Genomic DNA, 26,372 nt, shown 5'->3' on the forward strand with positions numbered 1-26,372 from the left:
ATAGAAAGGACAGGCAGGTGGGCAGAGGAGGGGAGGTAGCTCTGCTGGTGAGGGAGGGAATTCAGTCCCTTGCGAGGGAAGACATAGGGACTGATGAGGTAGAGTCACTGTGGATTGAGTTGAGGAATTGTAAAGGCAAGAAGACACTAATTGGTGTTATCTACAGACCCCCAAATAGTAGCCCGGATGTAGGGTGTAAGTTGCAGCAGGAGTTAAAACTGGCATGTAACAAAGGTAATGCCACTGTGGTGATGGGGGATTTCAATATGCAGGTAGACTGGGAAAATCAGGTTGGTTCAGGACCCCAAGAAAGAGAGTTTGTAGAATGCCTCCGAGATGGATTCTTAGAGCAGCTTGTAATGGAGCCGACCAGAGAAAAGGCAATTCTGGATTTAGTGTTGTCCAATGAACCAGATTTGATAAGAGAACTCGAGGTAAAGGAACCGCTTGGAGGTAGTGATCATAATATGATTAGTTTTAATCTGCAATTTGAGAAGGAGAAGGTTAAATCGGAAGTGGCAGTGATGCAGTTGAACAAAGGGGGACTATGAAGGCATGAGAGGGGAGCTGGCCAAGGTAGACTGGAAAGGGATACCAGCAGGAATGACGGTGGAACAGCAATGGCAGGAATTTCTGGGCATAATCCGGAAGACGCAGGATCATTTCATTCCAAAAAGGAAGAAAGATTCTAAGGGGAGTAGGAGGCAACCGTGGCTGACGAGGTTAGGGATAGAATAAAACTAAAAGAAAAGATGTCCAGAACCAGGGGCCACAGTCTTAGAATAAAGGGGAGGCCATTTAAGACTGAGGTGAGAAGAAACTTTTTCACCCAGAGAGTTGTGAATTTGTGGAATTCCCTGCCACAGAGGGCAGTGGAGGCCAAGTCACTGGATGGATTTAAGAGAGAGTTAGATAGAGCTCTAGGGGCTAGTGGAATCAAGGGATATGGGGAGAAGGCAGGCACGGGTTATTGATAGGGGACGATCAGCCATGATCGCAATGAATGGCGGTGCTGACTCAAAGGGCCAAATGGCCTCCTCCTGCACCTGTTTTCTATGTTTCTATGGGTGTGTCAGGGGTTATGGGGTGAAGGCAGAAGAATGGGTTTGAGAGGGAAAGATAGATCAGCCATGATTGAATGGCAGAGTAAGTAGACTGACCGAATGACCTTCTCCTGCACCTATTTTCTATGTTTCTATAGAAACATAGAAACAGAAAAATTAGGTGCAGGAGTAGGCCATTCGGCCCTTCGAGCCTGCACCGCCATTCGATATGATCATGGCTGATCATCCAACTCAGTATCCCATCCCTGCCTTCTCTCTCTACCCCCTGACCCCTTTAGCCACAAGGGCCACACCTAACTCCCTCTTAAATATAGCCAATGAACTGTGGCCTCAACTACCTTCTGTGGCAAAGAAGTCCACAGATTCACCACTCTCTGTGTGAAAAATGTTTTTCTCATCTCGGTCCTAAAAGACTTTCCTCTTATCCTTAAACTGTGTGACCCCTTGTTCTGGACTTCCCCAACATCGGGAACAATCTTCCTGCATCTAGCCTGTCCAACCCCTTAAGAATATTGTAAGTTTCTATAAGATCCCCCCTCAATCTTCTAAATTCTAGCGAGTACAAGCCGAGTCTATCCAGTCTTTCTTCATATGAAAGTCCGGCCATCTATATGTGTGTGTGTACCTCGCCCTGTGTCAGTGTCAGAGACCTCTTCCACCCCTGCAACAGACTGTTCCAGCCGCTGCGGTCAGGCAAACGCCTCCGTTGCCATGCAGTGAGAACGGAGAGGCTGAGAAGGAGTTTCTTCCCAGAGGCAATTCGGACTGTAAACGCCTTTCTCACCAGGGACTAACTGTACAGAACGTTTTTCCTTCTATTATTTATTATGTAAAATAATATGTGTGTTATGATTGTGTTTATAATTTGTTTGGTTGTTTTGTTGTTCCGCGAGCATTGCCACTTTCATTTCACTGCACATTTCGTATGTGTATGTGACAAATAAACTTGACTTGACTTGACTTTACTCTATGGGGCAGAGGCAGAGGCAGGGCCAGGGAGTGTGTGTGTGACTGTGTGTGACTGTGTGTGCACCTTGCCCTGTGTCAGTGTCAGAGCCTCTATGGGGCAGAGGCAGGGCCAGGGAGTGTGTGTGTGTGTGTGTGTGTGACTGTGTGTGCACCTTGCCCTGTGTCAGTGTCGGAGCCTCCATAGGGCAGAGGCAGGGCCAGGGAGTGTGTGTGTGTGACTGTGTGTGCACCTTGCCCTGTGTCAGTGAGCCAGCCTCTCTGGGCCAGGAGCAGGGAGTGTGTGTGAGTCACAGCAAGGCTGCACATTCCGAGGCGCATAGCTGCATGCTGGAATCAGATCGCTGCGACTCCTGGATTGGCAGCTCCCATGCCCAGGCACGCTTGCTGGTGCAGGTGAGCTAACAAGGAGTGTGTGTCCTTATCACCTGGCCCGCTGAGCCACGCTGGCTGCTGGCTGCAGACTGCAAACACACACACACACACCCACACACAGCTTTGTCTCCTTGCTCCGTTCCCCTCGAGAGCCAGGGCAACAATCTCCGCCACTAGCTAACCTCATCCATGGAAGGTAAGTCGCTGAAACGTTGTTTTACTGTGTGCAGGAAGGAACTGCAGATTCAGATAGACACAAAGTGCTGGAGTAACTCAGCGGGACAGGCAGCAGCATCTCTGGAGAGAAGGAATGGTGGCGTTAGGGGTCGCCTCGACCCGAAACATCACCCATTCCTTCTCTCCAGAGATGCTGCTGCCGGTCCCGCTGAGTTGACCCCAGCTTGATGTGTCTAAAACGTGTTTGCTGTGTTGTTTCACCCGCGGGCTTGAAATTCCTTCTGAAAGACCGGGGCAGCTTTGAGTTCAGCCGGACAGAGTCACAGACAACAGAAACATGCCACTAAGTTTCATGGACTCATAGAGGCATAGAATCACACAGTGTGGGAACAGGCCCTTCGGCCCAACTTGACCACACCGATCAACATGTCCCATCTCCACTCGTCCCACCTGCCTGCGTTTGCCCCAAATCCCTCTAAACCTGCCCTATCCATGTAACTGTACAAACACCTTGTCGATGTTGTGATAGTGCCTGCCTCGACTTGATTATTTTTGAATTAGATTGTACTGGACTTTGTGCTGCACTGCATCCTGTATCTGTGCACTGTGGACGACTTGATTGTAAATATGTAAAAAAACATAGTTACAGAGGGGAAGGAGAAGGGATGGGCATGCTACATTTGAGTATAGAAGCTGGGATGTCATGTTAAAATTGTACAAGGCAATGGTGAGGCCAATTCTGGAGTATGGTGTACAATTTTGGTCGCCTAATTATAGGAAGGATGTCAACAAAATAGAGAGAGTACAGAGGAGATTTACTAGAATGTTGCCTGGGTTTCAGCAACTAAGTTACAGAGAAAGGTTGAACAAGTTAGGGCTTTATTCTTTGGAGCGCAGAAGGTTAAGGGGGGACTTGATAGAGGTTTTTAAAATGATGAGAGGGATAGACAGAGTTGACGTGGAAAAGCTTTTCCCACTGAGAGTAGGGAAGATTCAAACAAGGGGACATGACTTGAGAATTAAGGGACTGAAGTTTAGGGGTAACATGAGGGGGAACTTCTTTACTCAGAGAGTGGTGGCTGTGTGGAATGAGCTTCCAGTGAAGGTGGTGGAGGCAGGTTCGTTTTAATCATTTAAAAATAAATTGGATAATTATATGGACGGGAAGGGAATGGAAGGTTATGGTCTGAGCGCAGGTATATGGGACTAGGGGAGATTATGTGTTCGGCACGGACTAGAATGGTCGAGATGGCCTGTTTCCGTGCCGTAAATTGTTTGTTATATGGTTATATGCCAGGGTTACTTGACGTTAGAGAAATCAACATTCATATGTATATTCTTTCCACCGACTAGATAGCATTATCTGAAGGTAGACACAAAAAGCTGGAGTAACTCAGCGGGACAGGCAGCATCTCTGGAGAGAAGGAATGGGTGGCCCTTCTTCAGACTAGCAGTAGCAAAAATGCATTAAACTGTACCTAACTGCACATGTGACATTAAACTAAAACACACTGAACTCCCCTGGCTTCCCCCCACCACCCCTCTGTGTGGGGAAAACAAATGTCCCTCGAGTTGCTAGTAAATCTTTTCCCTCTCACACCTCTCTTGTCGGGCTGTGCAGAAAGCAGTCAATGTTTGATGAACGACAGTGGAACTAGTACGACAACTAGGGTTGGTGAGGGACGGGGGGAGAGAGGGGGTGTAAGGGTTACGTTAAATTAGATAAATCAATATTCGTACTACTGGGTTCAATACAATACAATACAATACCTTTATTTGTCATTTGAACCTCACACGAGGTTCAAACGAAATTTAGTTTCTGCAGCCATACAATAAAAGAACCAAAACACACACCAACACTATTCACATAAACATCCATCACAGTGGCTCTCCTCACTGTGATGGAAGGCAAAGTTCTTGTCTCTCCCCTGCATTCCATTTCCCTCCCGAAGTCGAGGTCAAAGCCCCCGGCGGGCGCTAGTCCGCGGCAAATTAAGGCCGCGCCGGGCGTTGTAGGGCCCCCCTCCAGGTCACTCTCAACCCCGCAATTCGGGCGGGAGAAGTCGCCGCTGCTGGTGCCCCGCAAAGCAGTCTCCCACCGGGGACCCGCGAGCTCCCGGTGTCACCATCCACCGGAGCCGGGCCGCAGCAACGTTCAAGTTCAAGTTCAAGAGAGTTTATTGTCATGTGTCCCAGATAGGACAATGAAATTCTTGCTTTGCTTCAGCACAACAGAATATTGTAGGCATGAATACAGAACAGATCAGTGTGTCCATATACCATTGAATATATATATATACACACACACATATACACACACATACGCACACACGCACACACACACACACGCACACGCACACACACACATAAATAACCAGATAAAGTGCAATAGGCTATTAAAGTTCTGATTTTTGTTTGAGTTGAGTTTAATAGCCTGATGGCTGTGGGGAAGTAGCTATTCCTGAACCTGGATGTTGCAGATTTCAAACTGGGACAAATTTCAAGAGCCACGTCTTGCCAAGAGTGTTTGCCAAATGAAACAGAACAATGCAATTCTAACTTGCTGCAGCTTTGGAGGTACATTAATGCCACATTACTACACAATAATGAAATACATTATCAGTTATTCTAGGTAACTAGACCATAAGAGTGCAAACTGAAGTATGTAGTATAATTTAATGCAGAATGACTTAATGTAGCCCAACAAAAATAGTACACCCTTGCTGAGGTAGGGTTGTAGAAACGCAGAAAATAGGTGCAGGAGGAGGCCATTCGGCCCTTCGAGCCAGCACCGCCATTCATTGTGATCATGGCTGATCGTCCCCAATCAATAACCCGTGCCTGCCTTCTCCCCATATCCCTTGATTCCACTAGCCCCTAGAGCTCTATCTAACTCGCTCTTAAATCCATCCAGTGACTTGGCCTCCACTGCCCTCTGTGGCAGGGAATTCCACAACTCTCTGGGTGAAAAGGTTTTTTCTCACCTCAGTCTTAAATGGCCTCTCCCCTTTATTCTAAGACTGTGTGGCCCCTGGTTCTGGACTCGCCCAACATTGGGAATATTTTTTCCTGCATCTAGCTTGTCCAGTCCTTTTATAATTTTATATGTTTCTATAAGTTTCTTAAACTGTGACCCCTGGTTCTGGATATATCCCTTGATTCCGTTAACCCTAAGACAGAGCTAAATCTTCCAGTAGCTCTGGTCCTGTGATGTTCCCTTGTAAGATGTTGCTGTTTAAGGCTGGCATTAAACCTGTGGCCTGTGCTTGTGTGTGTGTGTGTGTGTCGCGGTGTTGATGGTTCTTGTTCCATTCAGGTGCCGTGCGGGGGGGCATTGGCCCGGTGGTGAGGCTGGAGGAGGAGAGGGAAGGCGAGGAGGAGAGACTGTGGGATAAGGTGGAGAGCCAGAGGCACCTGCTGACCAAGTCCATCAACCCCAGCAAGCTGACGGCCTACCTGCGGCAGTGCAAGGTCATCGATGAGGAGGACGAGGACGAGGTCTTGCACTCGTTGATGCTGACTTCCCGCAGAGCCCGAGCAAGTGAGTCACTGGCCCGCTCCCCCTCTCTCTCCCCACCCCTCTCCCATCCTAGTTAAAGTTCCCTCTCTCCCCACCCCTCTCCTAGTTCTTGAACCAGTTTGACTGTCCTCCTGATTAAAATGTTACCTTTATATACTTCGTTGTCGCCGTCCCCTGTCTGTACGGAGTTTGCACGTTCTCCCCGTGACCTGCGTGGATTTTCCCTGCTGCTCCGGTCTCCTCCCACACTCCAAAGACGTGCAGGTTTGTAGGTTAATTGGCTTCAATAACATTGTAAATTGTCCCCAGTGTCAGTGTGTGTAGGGTAGTGTTAGTGTGCGGGGATCACTGGTCGGTGTGGACTCGGTGGGTCGAAGGCCCTGTTTCCGCGCCGTATCTCTAAATCAACCTACACTCTAAACTGGAAACTAAAGCTACGTTTTCCTTGAGCCACATCCCCTTTGATGTCTTGTTTTCGCACCTTGCCCTTCCATATCTCCATGTCTCCCTCTCCCCTGACTCTCAGGGTCTCGACCCGAAACGTCACCCTTTCCTTCTCTCCAGAGATGCTGCCCGTTCTGCTGAGTTACTCCAGCTTTTTGTGACTATCTTCGATTGTTTAGTGCAGTTTCGTTTAGAGATACAGCGCGGAAACAGCCCCTTCGGCCCGCCGAGTCGACACTGACCAGCGATCTCCGCACTCCACTAGGGACAATTTACACTTGTTCCAAGCCAATTAGTATCAATTAGTAACAAATGAGTAGCCACTGCACAGCTCGTATGTGTATGTGACAAATAAACTTGACTTAACTTGAATTAACCTACAAACCTGTACGTCTTTGGAGTGTGGGAGGAAACTGAAGATCTCGGAGAAAACCCAGGCAGGTCACGGGGAGAACGTGCAAACTCTGTACAGACAGCGCCCGTAGTGGGGATTTGTATAGGGCAGCGTGTCCCGTGGGCCCTCCAATGTTTATTGTACAGGGAGACCAGGGCGGACATGTGCCAACTTGTTTTTAAATTCCCCTTAATTCCTGGAGCATTTCTAAAGCTTTTGTTCAGCATGAATAGCCATTGTTCCTCTCTGCCATTGACTCCATCTACACCTCACGCTGCCTCGGCAAGGCCAGCAGCACAATCAAGGACCAGTCACATCCCGGCCACTCCCTCTTCTCCCCTCTCCAGTCAGGCAAAAGGTACAGAAGTGTGAAGAGGCATAACCTCCACATTCAGGCAGTGAATTCCAAAGATCCTATAGACCACTCCTGCTAAATGCAATGGGCTGACGTGTAGTACGCAATGGAGCGGAACGTGGGCCTTTTTTTCATCCATTTCAGTAACCCGACCCGAACCGACCCGACCCGACCCGACCCGCAGTGTAATCAACGTTGCGGGGGAACAGTTTGTGTTAATAAACTAAACTAAACTAAACTAAACTAAGTAAGTAAGTTTATTGGCCAAGTATTCATATACAAGGAATTTACCTTGGTGCTCCGCCCACAAGTAACAACATGAAACATAGAAACATAGAAATTAGGTGCAGGAGTAGGCCATTCGGCCCTTCGAGCCTGCACCGCCATTCAATATGATCATGGCTGATCATCCAACTCAGTATCCCGTACCTGCCTTCTCTCCATACCCCCTGATCCCCTTAGCCACAAGGGCCACATCTAACTCCCTCTTAAATATAGCCAATGAACTGTGGCCTCAACTACCCTCTGTGGCAGAGAGTTCCAGAGATTCACCACTCTCTGTGTGAAAAAAGTTCTTCTCAGATTCAGATTCAGATTCAATTTTAATTGTCATTGTCAGTGTACAGTACAGAGACAACAAAATGACAACGAAATCTCATCTCGGTTTTAAAGGATTTCCCCCTTATCCTTAAGCTGTGACCCCTTGTCCTGGAATATGACATACAGTAACAGTTACAAATGACTCAGAAAACATTAATAATAATAATAATAATAATAATAATAATAATAAGACATTAATGATAAAACACCATTGATCAAGCATGTGAACCAACAAAATATCAGATCAATTACATGTATTGGAAGGATTAGATAGATATGGGCCAAAGACAGACTAATGGGACCCATATTAGCTTAGTTTGCCAACTTGGTCGGCAAGGACCCTTGCTATTCTGTACAGCTCTGTAGAAGGGTCTCGCCCCGAAACGTCACCCATTCCTTCTATCCAGAGATGCTGCCCATCCTGCTGAGTTAATCCAGCATTTCATGTCTAATTGAGTTCTGGAGATAGACACAAGGTGCTGGAGTTACTCAGCGGGTCAGCCTGCACCTCTGGAGGGAAAGGATGGGTGACGTTTCAGGTCGGAACCCTCCTTCAGACTGCAGTCTGATCCGAAACGTCACCCTGTCCTTCTATCCAGGGCTGTTGCCTGTTCTGCTGAGTTACTCCAGCACCTTGTGTCTATCCTCAGCTCTATGACTCTATGATTCCCATCTTCTTCCCGGATTTTCCCGTCGCCAACGTGTCTTTCTCTTCTATTCAGGTCGCCTTCTCGACATCTTGCGTTCGCGGGGCAAGCGTGGATACGAGGCCTTTCTCGAGAGCCTAGAACTCTACTACGCTGAGCTGTACAAGTTAATCACGGGCAAAGAACCAACTAGAGGTTGCTCGGTGCTAGTGGGTGAGTAGCATCTGCTGGATTGCGTTTCATTATTGAGCATTGTACGGTGAACCACTTATCGAAATGACACTAGACTACATCTTAATGGGGTGGCACAGCGGTAGTGTTGATGCCTCACAGCGCCAGAGACCCGGGTTCAATCCTGACCTCGTGTGCCGTCTGTACGGAGTTTGTACCCTCTCCCCGTGACCTGCGTGGGTTTTCCCCGGGTGCTCCGGTTTCCTCCCACACTCCGAAGACGTGCAGGTTTGTAGGTTAATTGCCTTTGGTAAAATTGTAAATTGTCCCTATTGTGTTGGATAGTGTTAGTGTGTTGAGTGATCTCTGGTCGGCACAGGCTCGAAGGATCAAAGGGCCTGTTTCTGTGCTATATCTCTAAACTAAACTAAACTGAACTGAACTAGTAGTAGCACGTGTGCGGCAGGACGCCAAATGTACTTTTGCTGAAGGACGAGAAGAAAACCCTAACGTCCGTTCGGCGTTAGGGCTAAGGGCCTGTCCCACTTACGCGACCTTTACAGGCGACTGCCGGCACCTGTGATAGGTTGCCAAAATTTTCAACATGTTGAAAATTCAGCGGTGACCAGAAAGACGCTATGACTCTTTGGAGACCTCAAGCGGTGATACAGGCTGTATGGTCGTGAGAGGTCACCCGCGACATGTCACCAGGGGTCACCTGTATAGTCGTGAGAGGTCGCCGATAGATGATATAGATGAGATAATATATATAGATGAGATAATATATATGTGTGTGTGTGTGTATATATATATATATGCTCATACACAAACATATGCATACATACATATATCCATCCATAAGCCACATACACACACGCAAACATACATACATATATACATGCACGCATATGCCCACACTTAAACAAACATACATACATATACATACATAAGCCACATACATATATACATACATACACTCATATGCACACACAAACATACATACATATAAACATACATTAATGCACGCATATGCATACATATATCCATACATAAGCCACATATATACATACATACATGCACATGCACACACGCAAACATACATACATACAATGAATGAATGAATGAAAACGAATGAAAACTTTATTGTCATTCAGATATACACCTAGACACAGTGCACCTTGAACGAAATTTCGTTGCATTTTACTCTCCAAAATTAGTTAAAAGTTAAAAGTTCCAGGTGCGTCCATAAAAATGCGTCATGCGCATGGTTCTGTAAAATAAATATATATTAAAAAGTTTTTAAAAGTGACGATATTTAAAAAGTTCTAGCCTCGGTTTTTTTGATTGTTCAGTAATCTTATGGCCTGGGGGATGAAGCTGTTGCAGAACCTGGTTGTCCCGTTCTTCATGCTGCGGTACCTCCTCCCAGAGTTAAGCAGTATGAACAGTCCAAATTGTGGGTGTGTGGGGGCTCTGGTAATGCCCTTAGCTCTAATCAGACAGCGCTTGTACCCCATGTCCATGATGGAAGGAAGAGAAGTCCCAGTGATTTTTTCCGCTGTCCTCACCACTCTCTGAAGGCACTTCCAGTCCGCAGCTGTACAGCTGCCGCACCACGTGGAGATGCAGCTGGTCATATAAACATCCATGTGGTTCTTCCTGGCAGTGGAGGAGGGTTACGAGGGACTAACACAGTTTTTGATGAGTGAGGCACTGAAGGTGCAGAAGCAACTGAAGGATCGGGACGCGGAGATCCACAAGCTTCAGGCCAAGTGCCAGGAGCTGGCGGAGGCCAGCGCGCATGTCAGCCAGCAGAACCAGGAGCTGCAGGGCTTCCAGGAGCGACACCGCAAGCTGAAGGAAGAAATCGAGCTGTTCAACAACCAGCTGAACAAGGTGAGAGAGGACAGCTACCTGCTGGCCATGAAGCACGCGCAACTCCACGAGGAGAAGAACACGGTGGCCATGAGGAACCGGGAACTGCAGCTAGAGGTGAGGAATGGGGGCCTTAAAAGTCAAGTCCAGGGTGGGTCGGAAGGAACTGCAGATGCTGGTTTACACCGAAGACAGACACAAAAAGCTGGAGTAACTCAGCGGGACAGGCAGCATCTCTGAATGGAAGGAATGGGTGATGTTTCGGCTTGAGACCCTTGAGACTGTGCCAGGGGAGAGGGAGATACAGAGATAAGGTGTGAGAACATCTCTGTGTGTTTTGTTATCACCTTCTCCCATCTAACAATGATCTATTTTACTTTTTCCTTGCTCTCCATCCCCCCTTTCCCGTTTTCACACCTTACACTTCCTTATCTCTGTAGCTCCCTCTCCCCTGACTCTTAGTCTGAAGAAGGATCTCGACCCGAAACGTCACCCATTACTTCTCTCCAGAGATGCTGCCTGTCCCGCTGAGTTACTCCAGCTTTTTGTGCCTATCTTCAAGTCCAGAGTGATTAGTTGGCATGTGCGTGGGTCGCTGGTCCGCACGGGCTCGGTGGGCTGAAGGGCCTATTTCCGCGCTGTATCTGTAATAAATGTTATAAATTAATAAGCCCATATTAATGAAAAAAAAATCTCACGACACTGCAATCAAAGACAGTCTGTCGTTCGTTGTTGAGGTTAGTGTTGTGCAGAGTTGTTGGGAAGAAGTTGAGAATAAGGGCCATTGAGATGAATGAGGAAGCACTTTTCCACCCAGAGAGTTGTGAATCTGTGGAATTCTCTGACACAGAAGGCAGTGGAAGCCAATTCACTGGATGTATTCAAGAGTTAGATTTAGCTCTTCAGGCTAATACAATCAAGGGATATGGGGAGAAAGTAGGAATGGGGTACTGAATTTAGGTGATCAGCCATGATCATATTGAATAGCTTCAGAGGGCCGAATGGCCTCCTCCTGCACCCATTTTTCTATGTTTCTATGACTGGTCCACGTCCACAATCCCCTGATATTTCGTGTCGGAAGAAACTGCAGATGCTGGTTTAAGTCGAAGATAGACACCAAACGCTGGAGTAACTCAGTGGGACAGGCAGCATCTCTGGAGAGAAGGAATGAGTGACGTTTCGGGTCATGAACGGAATCAAGGGAAGAAGGCAGGAACGGGGTACTGATTGGGGATGACGGCCCTGAATGGCGGTGCTGGCTCCAAGGGCCGAATGGCCTACTCCTGCACCTATTGTCTATGTTTCTTTTTAAAAAAAAATTATTTTATTAGAAGCAAATGTACAAGAATAACACAATCGGCATATAAAATTATACAATTATTGTGCAGATTCAATTTTAACCTTTTAACTTGAAAATAAGGGAAAAGAAAAGAGACAGAATAAGAGAGAGGAAAAAGTGAAAGGTGAAAAGGTAGGGCCCTTAGATTACCAATCAATCAATCAATCAACCTTTATTGTCATCTTGCAAGCAACAGTTGTACAGTGCAAAATGAAAAGACGTTTCCCAGTGAATAGCGGAGCATCGCACATGAAATTTAAAACATTTCACACATAATAACACTAAAAACAATCCAGTCCCTGATGGAACAGTATAAATAGTTAAAAGCAGGTAAAAACACAATATTAAAATACAATAAACCAATCATAAAAATGTCCGGGGCAGCTGATTTGAGTGGCCAGTGCCAGTTATTAAAGTGTCCGTGCCAGCCACAGAATCAAGTGACTGTGAGTACAGAGTGACTGTTTAGCAGCCTCACAGCCTGTGGCAGGAAGCTGTTTAGCAGCCTTGTAGTCCGGGCTTTGATGCTACGGTATCTCTTGCCTGATGGCAGGAGATCCAGGTGTATGTGGAGGGGGTGCAGTTTGTCCTTGGCAATCCTCTGAGCTTTTTTCAGACAGCGGCTCTGGAACAGTTCTTGTACCGAGGGTAGGGAGACCAAAGTAGTGTAGCCAAGGAGTGAATAAAGAGAGGAGAAGGAAAAAAAAGAAAGGGAAAAAAAAGTGGAGGTATACCTACAAAGTTTCTATGTTTCTATGTAAGACCATAGAGGTGTACAAGGTGAGCGGGCTGGACATGCGCGGATGCTGACGGCTGGGCTGTGTTGCAGAATGACCAGATGCGGTGGAGGCTGGCCGGGGTGCAGGAGGAGTGCATGTTGGCGCGCAGGGTGTCCAGCAAGCTGCAGGAGGACATGGACAGCCTGCCCAGCAGGCAGAACGTTAGCAAGCTGCAGCTGGACAACCAGCAGCTGCGCGCCACCGTTCAACAGCTGCAGACCTTCCTGCAGGTAAGACCCGCACCCATGCAGCGGCGCGGAAGGGCATGCATCGTGCATCAGGGGCACTGCACGTCGGCAAGTCGGGGCTGGGGAAAGGGTGCAAGGTCAAAGTTCATCTTCTCCATCGAGAGCAACCATGCAGTGGAGCAATTAACAACATTACATTTACTTGACTGTGTGTGATTATGTATGTGTGTCTGACTGTATTTGTGTAAGACTGTCAGTGTGACTGTGTGTGTGTGTGTGTCTGACTGTATTTGTGCGTGCGTGTGACTGCATGTGTGTGTGTGACTGTATTTGTGTAAGACTGTCAGTGTGACTGTGTGTGTGTGATTGTGCACCTGTGTGTGACTATATCTGTGTAAAACTGTGTCCGTGTGACTGTGTGTGTGTGTGTGTGTGACTGTGTGTGTGATTGTATACCTATGTGTGTGACTGTTTGTGTAAGACTGCGTGTGTGTGTGTGATTGTGTATGTGTGTGTGACTGTGTTAATGTGACTGTGTGAGACTGTGGTATGTGTGTCTGACTGTATTTGTGCGAGACTGTGTGTGTGACTGCGTGTTAGTGTGACTGTGTGTGTGCCTGTAATTGTGTGAGAATGTGTGTGTGTGTGTGTGTGTGACTGTCTGTTAGTTTGACTGTGTGTGAGTGAGATTGTGTATATGTGCAAGTGTGTGTGAATGCATTGGTACATACATACATACATATACGCGCACACACACACACACACACACACACACACACACACACACACACACACACACACACACACACACACACACACACACACACACACACACACATCGAACAAACAATAATGATACAAAAATACAAAACCAATGCTCCAGGTCTATGTGGTCCAGAGCTTATTTGGGGGTTGTACTGTTTATTGGCCTGACGGCTGTAGCTTTTTGGGCCAGCATGGATGAGTTGGGCTGAAGGGCCTGTTTACGTGCCGTATGACTCCACTCACTCCACGCCCGGCAATAATTCACTCTTGCGTTTCTGCCGTTGTGTGCTCGACAGAGCAAGACTAATCTCCCCTGCATGGACAAGACACTGCTGGACATCATGGACCATGACCGGCAGGAAGCCCTTGAAGATAAACAGACGCTGGTGGATAAGTTTCACCACCTTAACCTGGAGCTCCAGCAAGCTGAGGAACTCCGCGACAAGGTTCTTAAAGTCCATTTACACTCACTTTAGCTTAGAGATACAGCATGGAAACAGCCCCCATTGGCCCACCGAATCCAGCGATCCCCGCACACTAACACTACCCTACACACACGAGGGACAATTTTACATTTATACCAAGACAATGAACCCGTACGTCTTTGGAGCATGGGGGGAAACTGAAGATCTTTGCAGGTCACGGGGAGAACGTACAGACAAGCGCCCTTAGTCGGGATCGAACCCGGGTCTCTGGCGCTGTGAGGCAGCGACTCTACTGCAGCGCCACCGTGCCGCCCGACTTGAGGGGTGTCCCACTTGGCTGCCATTTACGCGACAGACCGGTAGTGACTGGAGCGAGTGACGTCATTTGAAGATGGAAGATGTTTCGGGTCGAGGATCTTCTTCAGTCTGAAGAAGGATCTCCACCCGAAATGTCACCCATTGCTTCTCTCCAGAGGTGCTGCCGGTCCGGCTGAGTTACTCCAGCATTTTGTGTCTATCCCCTCCAATCCTCTTGGGGGTAGGAGTGGGGGGTGGATCCGGATCAGCAACGGCCGTGAGCCCCAGGCCGAGCACGGCGATCGTTTGCCTGCTTCCGCTGCTGTTGGAGGTGAGACGTTGCGTTGGGACTGTCCCACTTTGGCCGTTAGTTCCGTGACAGGCTGGTGGTGCGCGAAGATTTCGTGCAAGACGAACTCCACACTCCTCCACACCACTCCATGTGCCCGTCCCCTCGCCACCCACACGCTACCCACATGCTAGCAGGTCGCGTAAATGACGCGCAAATTACACCCAAGTGGGACAGGCCCTTAATTCTGTGAATCTTTTCTCCACCCAGTACCTGAGGGAGAAGGAAGACCTAGGGGTGCAAGCTACACTGGTCAGGAAGCAATGCCAGATGCAGGAGTACCGGATCAACACCCTCCTGCAGCAGATCCAAGAGGTGGAGAAGGAACGAGACCAGGTAAAGCCACAAGTCGGTGTCCAGCGGGAGGTTCTGGTCGCCCCCATTACTGGACCGGCATGGAGACTCTGGGGAGGTTGCAGATGAGATTCACCAAGAGGCTAGACACAAAACGCTGGAGTAACTCACAGGGACAGGCAGCATCTGTGTAGAGAAGGATGTGGTGACATTTCGGGTCAAGACCCTTCTTCAGACTGACCCGAAACATCACCTATTCCTTCTCTCCACAGATGCTGCCTGCCCCGCTGAGTTACTCCAGCATTTTGTGTCTATCTTCGATTTAAACCAGCAAGCATCTGCAGTTCCTTCCCACACATTTTACCAGGAGGCTTCAGAGGGGAGGGACAAAGTTAAACTGGTGCCTCTTTGTTTTGTCTGCGGTCCCTCCACAACCTGGAGTATTGTGTACAGTTTTGGTCCCCTAATTTGAGGAAGGACATTCTTGCCATTGAGGGAGTGCAGCGTAGGTTTACAAGGTGAATTCCCGGGATGGCGGGACCGTCGTATGCTGAGAGAATGGAGCAGCTGGGCTTGTACACTCTGGAGTTTAGAAGGATGAGAGGAGATCTCATTGAAACATATAAGATTGTTAAGGGCTTGGACATTCTAGAGGCGGGAAACATGTTCCCGATGTTGGGGGAGTCCAGAACCAGGGGCCACACACACAGTTTAAGAATAAGGGGTAAGCCATTTAGAACGGAGACGAGGAAACACTTTTTCTCACAGAGAGTGGCGAGTCTGTGGAATTCTCTGCCTCAAGGGGCGGTGGAGGCAGGTTCTCTGGATTCTTTCAAGAGAGCTAGATAGGGCTCTTAAAAATAGCGGAGTCAGGGGATATGGGGAGAAGGCAGGAACGGGGTACTGATTGGGGATGATCAGCCATGATCACATTGAATGGCGGTGCTGGCTCGAAGGGCTGAATGGCCTACTCCTGCACCTATTGTCTATTGGGTCCCTCTGTGTTAAATGCGATCCCTCCAGGCTGGGTCCCACTGTTCTCTCGGCAACGCCCGACCTCCAGAATTCACCGTGGGTCTCAAGGTGGAGCTGCCGGCCTCCGCCTCTATCCTGCACCGGCCCCCCTCATGTGCCGACCCCTCTCCCCCCCCCACCCCTCTGCAGGCCCTGCGAGCCCGAGACGAGGTGCAGACCATCCACGCCCAGCTCCTGGTGGACGTCAGCCGCCACCGCAGGGAGGTGTGGGGACTGGAGGAGAAGATGGACCTGCTGCACCTGGAGCTGGCCAGGAAGGAGGGAGAGATGACCAAGCTACACTCACAGCTGAAGCAGCTCAGATCCTGCAACCTACACCTAACAGATCTCAATGTAACTATCTGGCAATACATGTAACCTTATTTATTTATCCCAGGAGAGAAATACCATACGATGCCTTCGATTTAACGTGTACAAGGCTTGTCCCACTTTCACGACTTAGTTTAAAACCTCTGCCGAGTTTAAAGGACCTTAAAAAAAAAAAATGAAGATTGTGGTAATCTACAAACTCCTACGACCTTCCATGACTATGTTCACGAACTCCCACCCTCCCCCTCACAGCGGTCCTTGATTCTTCCCCCCTCTCCGAGCCCCCCCCCCCCCCCCCACCCCCCCCCCCCCCCCCCCCCCCCCCCAATCATGACGGTCCTTTGTCACCCTCCCTCCTCTCAAACTCGATTGACGCCCAAACTCTCTGCTTCTTCCCAAGGAGACTGAAGAAGGTCCATCTGTCTCCTCAGATCCTGGTGAACTTCTACCGCTGCACCATCGAGAGCATCCTTACCAACTGTATCACAGTATGGTATGGCAACTGCTCTGTCTCCGACCGGGAAGCACTGCATAGGGTGGTGAAAACTGCCCAACGAATCACCGGTTCCACGCTCCCCTCCATTGAGTCTGTCCAAAGCAAGCGTTGTCTGCGGAGGGCGCTCAGCATCGCCAAGGACTGCTCTCACCCCAACCATGGACTGTTTACCCTCCTACCATCCGGGAGGCGCTACAGGTCTCTCCGTTGCAGGACCAGCAGGTCCAGGAACAGCTTCTTCCCTGCGCCTGTTACATTACTCAACAATGTACCTTGGTGACTGCCAATTACCACCCCCCCCCACCTCCTCCAAAAAAAAATTGCACTACTATGACTGTATGCACGTAAATATATTTATTTATTGCTCATATTCTATGTCGCTGTTCTATGGAGATGCTAACTGCATTTTGTTGTCTCTGTACTGTACACTGTACAATGACAATTAAGTTTGAATCTGAATCTGAATCTGATTCCTCAGAGTTCGATAAGCAGCAGCTTGGACTCCATCAACTGCCCTGAGGACCCGAGCAGTGAGGACCACAGAGAAGACAGGAGCTTCCCCTCGTCTGGGCTGAGCAGGCGGAACTGTGTCAAGGTAGGGAGCGAGAAGGAGGAGGCAGAGGGGTCCGTTGGACATCTCCAAGTTTGCGGATGACACAAAGCTGGGTGGCAGTGTGAGCTGCGAGGAGGATGTTATGAGGCTGCAGGGTGACTTGGACAGGTTGGGTGAGTGGGCAGATGCATGGCAGATGCAGTATAATGTGGATAAATGTCAAGTTGGTGGCATGAACAGGAAGGCAGATTATTATCTGAATGGTGTCAGATTGGGAAAAGGGGAGGTGCAATGAGACCAGGGTGTCCTTGTACATCAGTCACTGAAAGTAAGCATGCAGGTACAGCAGGCAGTGAAGAAATTTGGCCTTCATTGCGAGTGGATTTGAGTATAGGAGCAAGGAGGTCCTACTGCAGTTGTACAGGGCCCTGGTGAGACCGCACCTGGAGTAGTGTGTGCAAATTTGGTCTCCTAATTCGAGGAAGGACATTCTTGCTATTGAGAGAGTACAGCGTAGGTTCACCAGGTTAATTCCCGGGCTGGCCGGACTGACACATGATGAAAGAAAGGATCGACTGGGCTTATATTCACTGGAAAGTAGAAGGATGAGAGGGGATCTTATAGAAACATATAAAATGTTTAAAGGATTGGTTGGCTAGATGTAGGAAAAATGTTCCTGATGTTGGGGGAGTCCAGAACCAGGGGTCACAGTTTAAGAATAAGGGGTCGGCCATTTAGGACTGAGATGAAGGAAAACTTTTTCACCCAGAGAGTTGTGAATCTGTGGAATGTTCTGCCACAGAAGGCAGTGGCGGCCAATACACTGGATGTTTTCAAGGGAGGGTTAGATTTATCTCTTAGGGCGAAAGGAATCAAGGGATATGGGGGGAAAAGCAGGACCGGGGTACTGATTTTAGATGATCAGCCATGATCATATTGAATGGCTCAAAGGGCTGAATGACCTACTCCTGCACCTATTTTTCCATGTTTATATGTCTGGTCCATGTCCATATTTTGTGTAGGAATAAACTGCAGATGCGGGTTTAAATCGAAGATAGACACCAAATGCTGGAGTAACTCAGTGGGACAGGCAGCATCTCTGGAGAGAAGAAATGAGTGATGTTTCGGGTCTGAAGAAAGGTCTCGACCCGAAAAGGAATTTAATTGTGTTGTGCATGCATGAGATTAAGGAATCATTGAACCATTAACATAAAAACATGGAAAATAGGTGCAGGAGTAGGCCATTTGGCCCTTCGAGCCGGCACCGCCATTCAATGCGATCATGGCTGATCATCCCCAATCAGTACCCCCTTTTGGAAGCATCCAGTGAATTGGCCTCCACTGCCTTCTGTGGCAGAGAATTCCACAGATTCACAACTCTCTGGGTGAAAAAGGTTTGTCCTCAAATGGTGGGGTTGGACTGTCGAGGTGCATGGAGCCAAGAGCCAGATCACACACACCTGGATTGTTGAGGATCACCGGAACTTTGCCCATCCAACTGCCGAATCCTAAACCTTCCTTTCCTTCCAGAGATTGGAATCGTCGTTAGGCCAAAGTCCCCAGTTTCCGGGTAAGTCATTGCATGGCCCTACGGACTGGCACTCGTGTTTAGACCGGCATGTTCTGCGGAGGAGATATTATTAATTTATTGAATATTACTTAATTGTATATTATCTTAGTATATTATGTTCACCGTCCTGCTGATTAGAATTTCATTGTTCCATTTGTCAGTACAAACGGCAAATGTAAAATCTCTTGTCTGTTGTGGTAAATGCACGCTCTGGGCTTTTTCCCCCCAGAGAAGGGGTGTCGAGAACCAGACAACATCGGTTTAAGGCGCGAGGGGGGGGGGGGGGAATGTAATCGGAAACTGAGGGGTAACTGATTGTGGATGATCAGCCATGATCACATTGAATGGCGGTGCTGGCTCGAAGGGCCAAATGGCCTACTCCCTGCACCTATTGTGTATTGTCACTTATCACGCTCAACCACACAGGCTGTCGTGAGATGTCACCCGCGACATGTTGCCAGGGATCGCCTGTGTGGCCTTGAGAGGTCTCCAAAGAGTCGTAGCGTCTTTCTGGTCACTGCTGAATTTTCAACGTGTTGAGAATTTCGGCGACTTATCACGGGTGCCGGCAGTCGCCTGTAAAGGTCGCGTGATTGGAACAGGCTCTTAACTCAGATTCAGATTCAGATTCAGATTCAATTTTAATTGTCATTGTCAGTGTACAGTACAGAGACAACGAAATGCATTTAGCATCTCCCTGGAAGAGCGACATAGCAAATGATTTGAATAAATAATAATAAGTGTCCGGGGGGGGGGTGGTGATTGGCAGTCACCGAGGTACATTGTTGAGTAGAGTGACAGCCGCCAGGAAGAAGCTGTTCCTCGACCTGCTGGTTCGGCAACGGAGAGACCTGTAGCGCCTCCCGGATGGTAGGAGGGTAAACAGTCCATGGTTGGGGTGAGATCAGTCCTTGGCGATGCTGAGCGCTCTCCGCAGACAGCGCTTGCTTTGGACAGACTCAATGGAGGGGAGCGAGGAACCGGTGATGCGTTGGGCAATTTTCACCACCCTCTGCAATGCCTTCCGGTCGGAGACAGAGCAGTTGCCATACCATACTGTGATGCAGTTGGTAAGGATGCTCTCGATGGTGCAGCGGTAGAAGTTCACCAGGATCTGAGGAGACAGACCTCCTCAGACTCACACCTGACCCATTGGGCCAGGGTTCGCAAGAATGATCCCAGGAATGAGTGGGGTTAGCATTCGATGAGCGTTTGACAGCACTAGGCCTGGAATTTAGATCGAGGGGGAACCTCATTGAAACTTACAGAATAATGAAAGGCGTAGATAGAGTGGATGTGGGGAGGATGATTCCACTGGTGAGAGAGTCTAGGACCAGAGCTCACGGCCTCAGAATTAAAGGGCGCTCTTTTAGAAAGGAGGTGAGGAGGAACTTCTTTAGTCAGAGGGTAGTTAATCTGTGGAACTCGTTGCCACAGAGGGCTGTGGAAGCCAAGTCAGTGGATATATTTGAGGCAGAGATAGACAGATTCCTGATGAGAACGGGTGTCAGGGGTTATGGGGAGAAGGCAGGAGAATGGGATGAGGAGGCAGAGATCAGCCATGATTGAATGGCGGAGTAGACTCGATGGGCCGAATGGCCTAATCCTACTCCTATGATTTGTGAAGTCGTGATCATATCTTCACTGCTAACTGGAATCTCTGTCCTGCTTGTTTACAGAGAGCGACCCTGGAGAAGAATCATCGACCATGGTATGTCAAATTCAGATTCAATTTTAATTGTCATTGTCAGTGTACTGTACAGAGACAACGAAATGTCCTGGGTGCTACTGGAGTCTCACCCTCTCTGCCAGCAGAAATACACTGGCTACACCTGTAATCATTTTAGTTTTATAGACAATAGACAATAGGTGCAGGAGTAGGCCATTCGGCCCTTCAAGCCAGCACCGCCATTCAATGTGATCATGGCTGATCATCCCCAATCAGTACCCCGTTCCTGCCTTCTCCCCATATCCCCTGACTCCGCTATTTCTAGCTCTCTCTTGAAATCATCCAGAGAACCTGCCTCCACTGCCCTCTGAGGCAGAGAATTCCACAGACTCACCACTCTCTGTGAGAAAAAGTGTTTCCTCGTCTCCGTTCTAAATGGCTTAATCCTTATTCTTAAACTGTGTGTGGCCCCTGGTTCTGGACTCCCCCAACATCGGGAACATGTTTCCTACCTCTAGCATGTCAAACCCTTAACAATCTTACATGTTTCAATGAGATCCTCTCTCATCCTTCTAAACTCCAGAGTGTACAAGCCCAGCTGCTCCATTCTCTCAGCATCTTGACTTTCTTCCAATAAAACCCCCCGGCATATCCCAAGGTCCACTCATGGGATCGCTGATTGGTCTGCGACCACCTCATCAACAAGCCCAACAGCTCTACTGCACCATTCACTCACGGCTGATCTATCTCTCCCTCTCAACCCCATTCTCCTGCCTTCTCCCCATAGCCCCTGACACAAGTTTAGTTTAGTTTAGCAATACAGGCCCTTTGGCCACCTAGTCCACGCCGACCAGCACACTTAAAGGCCTGTCCCACTGCACGAGCTAATTCAAGAGTTCCCCCGAGTTTCCCCTGATTTGAACTCGGGGAATTACGGTAATAGCCGCTCGTAGGTACTCGGGGCTCTCGTGGACATTTTTCAACATGTTGAAAAATCTTCACGAGCTTACCGCGTTTTCCGAGTACCTGCCGTTAGCATTATGAGCCACTAAGAGACGTCCCGAGCTCCGACGTACCTGCTACGTACGTTCTACGTGCTTGCCATGAGTTTGATTTTTTTTTTTTTTACTCGGGAGAGCTCTTGAATTAGCTCGAACAGGCCCTTAACACTATTCTACACTCACTAGGGACAATTTACATTTATACCAAAGCCAATTAACCTACAAACCTGTACGTCTTTGGAGTGTGGGAGGAAACCGAAGATCACAGGGGAAAAAAACCAAGCAGTCATGGGGAGAACGTACAAACTCCGTACAGACAGCACCCGTAGTCGGGATCGAACCAGGGTCTCTGACTGATTGTAGTTGGTGGCAGAGAGCTGGGGCTCGTTGCTGCAGGGGGTGGTCGCCAGTTTCTCTGCTGTATCTCTAAACTAAACCATCAATCTCCCCAACCTCTTTGTGCTGTGTTATTAACCCCGCACGCACTGCAAGCCCCTGGGATGAAGAGGAACCTCCCTTTCCCTCTCTAACCTCAGAATACGTAGCCCTGTTACACTGGACATGATGGATGAACTTACACCATCATTCTCTCTCTTTCTCCCTCTCCCTCTCCCTGTCCCCTCTCCCTCCCCCTCCCTCCCCTCTCTGTGTTTCAGGAGGACTCCTGGCTCAACATGGATGATGAGCAAGGCATCAACAGGTTCTCAATGACTCCCTTTCCGCCGGGCAAGGGCTCCCTGCTGCGGAGACTGCAGGACGTGGAACTGGTCAGCAGGTGATAAACTATCTCTTGCCTAGAGTAGGGGAACGATGAGCAGAGGACTTAGGTTCAAGGTGAAGGGGAAAAGATTTAATAGGAATCTGAGGGGCAACTTTTTCACACAGAGGGTGGTGGGTGTATGGAAGGAGCTGCCTGAGGAGGTAGTTGAGGCTGGGACTATCCCAATGTTTAAGAAACAGTTAGACAGGTATATGGATAGGACAGGTTTGGAGGGATATGGATCAAGTGCAGGCAGGTGGGACTAGTGTAGCAGGGACATGTTGGCCGGTGTGGGCAAGTTGGGCCGAAGGGCCTGTTTCCACACTGTGTCACTCTATAACTAGGCAGGCGTTTGGTAAACATACCATCAAGGCTCAATCCCATCGGACACGGGTCTGACTTGACTTTGATTTAGTTTAGATTTAGTTTACAGCGTGGAAACAAGATCCTTCGGCCAACCGAGTCCGCGCCGATCACCGATCAATATGGTGGAGTAACTCATCGGTGGGACCTCTGGAGAGAAGGAATGGGCGACGTTTCGGGTCGAGAGCCTTCCTCAAATTGAAAGCCGCGGGAAAGGGAAACGAGAGATAGAGGCGATGATGATGCAGAGAGACAAAGAACAAATGAATGAAAGATACGCAAAAAAGTATCAATGATAAAGGAAGCAGGCCATCGTTAGGTGGTTTGCTGGGTGAGAACGAGAAGCTGGTGCAACTTGGGTGGGGAGGGGGGGGGGGTGGAGAGGGAGAGGGGGTGCAGGGGTTTTTCTTCTACACCCAAGTCACACCAGCTTCTCGTTTACACTTGACACCCCTGGGTGGGGGATGAGGAGGTGGGGGGGGGGGGGGGGGGAGGGGGGCGGGGGGGGGGGGGGGGGGGGGGGGGGGGGGGGAGGGATGGAATGCTGGAGTTACTTTAAATTAGAAAAAGTCATCAAATGTGCTTTTCTTCCCTTGTATAGATATCTATTTGGGCCTCTCAGGAACTCAATGGAATTTGGGAACAGCTGTCCAGGTACCTGCCTACTCGAGGGGGGGGGTGGGGGATGTGAGGTGATGGGGTCACACACAACTCCGTATGGAAAGCACCCGTAGTTGGGATCGAACCCGGGTCTCTGGTGCTGTGAGGCAGAAACTCTACCACTGCGCCACCCTGTGGTTCATTTCACAGCTAACACACACCCATTTCATTTCGGGATCAAACCCGGGTCTCCTGCGCGGGCAGCAACTCTCAGATTCAGATTCAAATTCAGATCCAATTTTAAGTGTCATTGTCAGTGTACAGTACAGAGACAACGAAATGCATTTAGCATCTCCCTTGAAGAGCGACATAGCAAACGATTTGAATAAAAAAAATAAATAATAAGTGTCCCGGGGGGGGGGGGGGGGGGGGGGGGGGGGTGATTGGCAGTCACCGAGGTACGTTGTTGAGTAGAGTGATCCTCGACCTGCTGGTTCGGCAATGGAGAGACCTGTAGCGCCTCCCGGATGGTAGGAGGGTAAACAGTCCATGGTTGGGGTGAGAGCAGTCCTTGGCGATGCTGAGCGCCCTCCGCAGACAGCGCTTGCTTTGGACAGACTCAATGGAGGGGAGCGTGGAACCGGTGATGCGTTGGGCAATTTTCACCACCCTCTGCAATGCCTTCCGGTCGGAGACAGAGCAATTGCCATACCATACTGTGATGCAGTTGGTAAGGATGCTCTCGATGGTGCAGCGGTAGAAGTTCACCAGAATCTGAGGAGACAGATGGACCTTCTTCAGTCTCCTCAGGAAGAAGAGACGCTGATGAGCCTTCTTGATCAGAGTAGAGGTATTGTGCGTCCAAGAGAGGTCATCGGAGATGTTGACTCCCAGGAACCTGAAGCTAGAAACACGTTCCACCTCCGTCCCGTTAATGTGGATGGGGGTGTGCGTGCCGACTCCGCTGTGACACCGCTGCCGCCCCCGAAACGACTTTTACCTCAGATGGGACTCGAACCTACAACCCCTGGCGTAGGAGGCCCGTGCCTTATCCATTAGGCCACTGGGGCTTCCATTCCATCTGGGTAAAAAAGTCTGGGTATTTAACGTACCTAGTCCAAGGGGGGGGTGGCTGACCCGTTTGATGGGCAGAATGGCCTGCTTGGTCATTGGAGAAGTCTGAGACTCATTGCTTTGACTGCATCGATGGGCACGGTGTAAATGTGTCACGTTGGCTTTGCAGATGAAATGCAGAAACTTCCACACAACAAAGACATCCCCTGCCCAGGCACTGAGGACACGGGCAAGGCCACCATCGACCCCGACGGCAACAAGAGGTGAGGCACTGGACCAATCATCATTCCTACCTCTGGTCCTCCCGCAGATTCCACGACTCCTGATTCCAAGTTCCCCAGAGATGCTGTTTGACTTGAAGTTTCTACCCCCCATCAAAATGTACATTACATCTGATTGAATGCACAGAGTGCTGGAGTAACTCAGCGGGTCAGGCAGAATCTCTGGAGAATGCGCAATAGACAATAGGTGCAGGAGTAGGCCATTCGGCCCATCGAGCCAGCACCGCCATTGAATGTGATCATGGCTGATCCTCCCCAATCAGTACCCCGTTCCTACCTTCTCCCCATATCCCCTGACTCCGCTATTTTTAAGAGCCCTATCTAGCTCTCTCTTGGAGAACATGGATAGGAGACATTGTGGGTTGAGACCCTTCTTCAGACTTTGGAGTCAGTCTAAATAAGGGTCCCAACCCAAAACATCGGCTATGCATGTTCTGGAGATGTTGCCTGACCCGCTGAGTTATGTTGTCTGGTCTTCCTTCTGACTTCAGACCTATCTATGTTCTACAGAGACGCTGCCTGACCCACTGTTACTCCAGCACTTTGTGTCTTTTTGTGCATTAACCAGCATCTGCAGTTGCTAAGTTTGTAAGTGATAGGGGCAGACTTAGGCCATTCGGCCCTTCAAGTCTACTCCGCCATTCAATAATGGCTAATCTATCTCTCCCTCCTAACCCCATTCTCCTCCCATCTCCCCATAACTCCCACAACACACGGGCAGGTCTAGAATCTATCTCTGCATCTATCGCTGCCCCACACCAAGTACCAAATGCACCCCTCCCACCCTCACCCTCCATCGATGGATGGCCTGATGCTACTTTAGTTTGGAGATACAGCATGGGAACAGGCCCTTCAGCCCACCAAGTCCACACCAACCAGCAATCCCCGCACATTAACACGACCCCACACACTAGGGACAATTTACAGTTTACAGAAGCCAATCATCCTATTGTCACATACCGACAAGCACCCTCTGCCAGGATCGAACCCGGGTCTCTGGCGCTGTAAGGCAGCAACTCCATCTCCGCGCCACCGTGCTGCCGGGTGCTGGTTAAACCTGCATTTGTTTTTGTTGTAGGCCACTGTCCGCATCGTTGTCAATGCCGGACCTGACCAGCATCTGCACCAAAGTCCAGCAGGGCCGTGATCCCACCGTCGCCAGGGGCAACGGGGCGGCCATCTTGGTGAACTGTGAGCACCAAAGGTCGTGGCCACAGGAGGAGGTGAGCCCGACACACAGTCTCTCCGACGTCAGGCACTAAACGCTGGAGTAACTCAGCGGGGCAGGCAGCTTCATTGGAGAGAAGGAATGAATAGGTGTAGTCTCGGATTTGAGACCCTTCTTCAGACTGACCCGAAACGTCACTCATTCCTTCTCTCCACAGATGCTGTCTGTCCCGCTGAGTTACTCCAGCATTTAGTGTCTATCTTCAGTTCAAACCAGCATCTGCAGTTCCTTCTTACACACGTGGTCTCTCCGTCTGTCCACACGTTTGTAATCTACTCTCCACCAGCTATCAACTAGTTATTGGCCTTGCACAATAAATGTAGTGGCACGGTGGCGCAGCGGTAGAGTTGCTGCCTCACAGCGCCAGAGACCCCAGTTCGATCCTGACCTCGGGTGCTGTCTGTACGGA

The 26,372-nt window shown here is 49.3% G+C and overlaps 1 protein-coding gene across 1 annotated transcript in view; it reads left to right on the forward strand.

Moving 5' to 3' along the window:
• The first annotated feature begins 2,342 nt into the window (after positions 1–2,342).
• The window catches only part of LOC129713936 (caspase recruitment domain-containing protein 11-like), a 36,470-nt gene continuing 12,440 nt past the window's right edge, over positions 2,343–26,372 (forward strand). Inside the window, exons 1-15 of the mRNA XM_055663346.1 lie at positions 2,343–2,601; positions 5,899–6,123; positions 8,618–8,755; positions 10,380–10,705; positions 12,757–12,936; positions 13,956–14,105; positions 14,941–15,066; positions 16,189–16,392; positions 17,343–17,459; positions 18,948–18,987; positions 20,667–20,698; positions 22,314–22,432; positions 23,382–23,434; positions 24,624–24,717; positions 25,814–25,985. Coding sequence (XP_055519321.1) covers positions 2,595–2,601; positions 5,899–6,123; positions 8,618–8,755; positions 10,380–10,705; positions 12,757–12,936; positions 13,956–14,105; positions 14,941–15,066; positions 16,189–16,392; positions 17,343–17,459; positions 18,948–18,987; positions 20,667–20,698; positions 22,314–22,432; positions 23,382–23,434; positions 24,624–24,717; positions 25,814–25,985 — 1,983 coding nt within the window. The 5' untranslated portion in view covers positions 2,343–2,594. The remainder of the gene's footprint in view (positions 2,602–5,898; positions 6,124–8,617; positions 8,756–10,379; positions 10,706–12,756; positions 12,937–13,955; positions 14,106–14,940; positions 15,067–16,188; positions 16,393–17,342; positions 17,460–18,947; positions 18,988–20,666; positions 20,699–22,313; positions 22,433–23,381; positions 23,435–24,623; positions 24,718–25,813; positions 25,986–26,372) is intronic.

Source organism: Leucoraja erinacea, chromosome 37, assembly GCF_028641065.1.
Source record: "Leucoraja erinacea ecotype New England chromosome 37, Leri_hhj_1, whole genome shotgun sequence".
Classification (NCBI taxonomy): Eukaryota; Metazoa; Chordata; class Chondrichthyes; order Rajiformes; family Rajidae; genus Leucoraja; species Leucoraja erinaceus.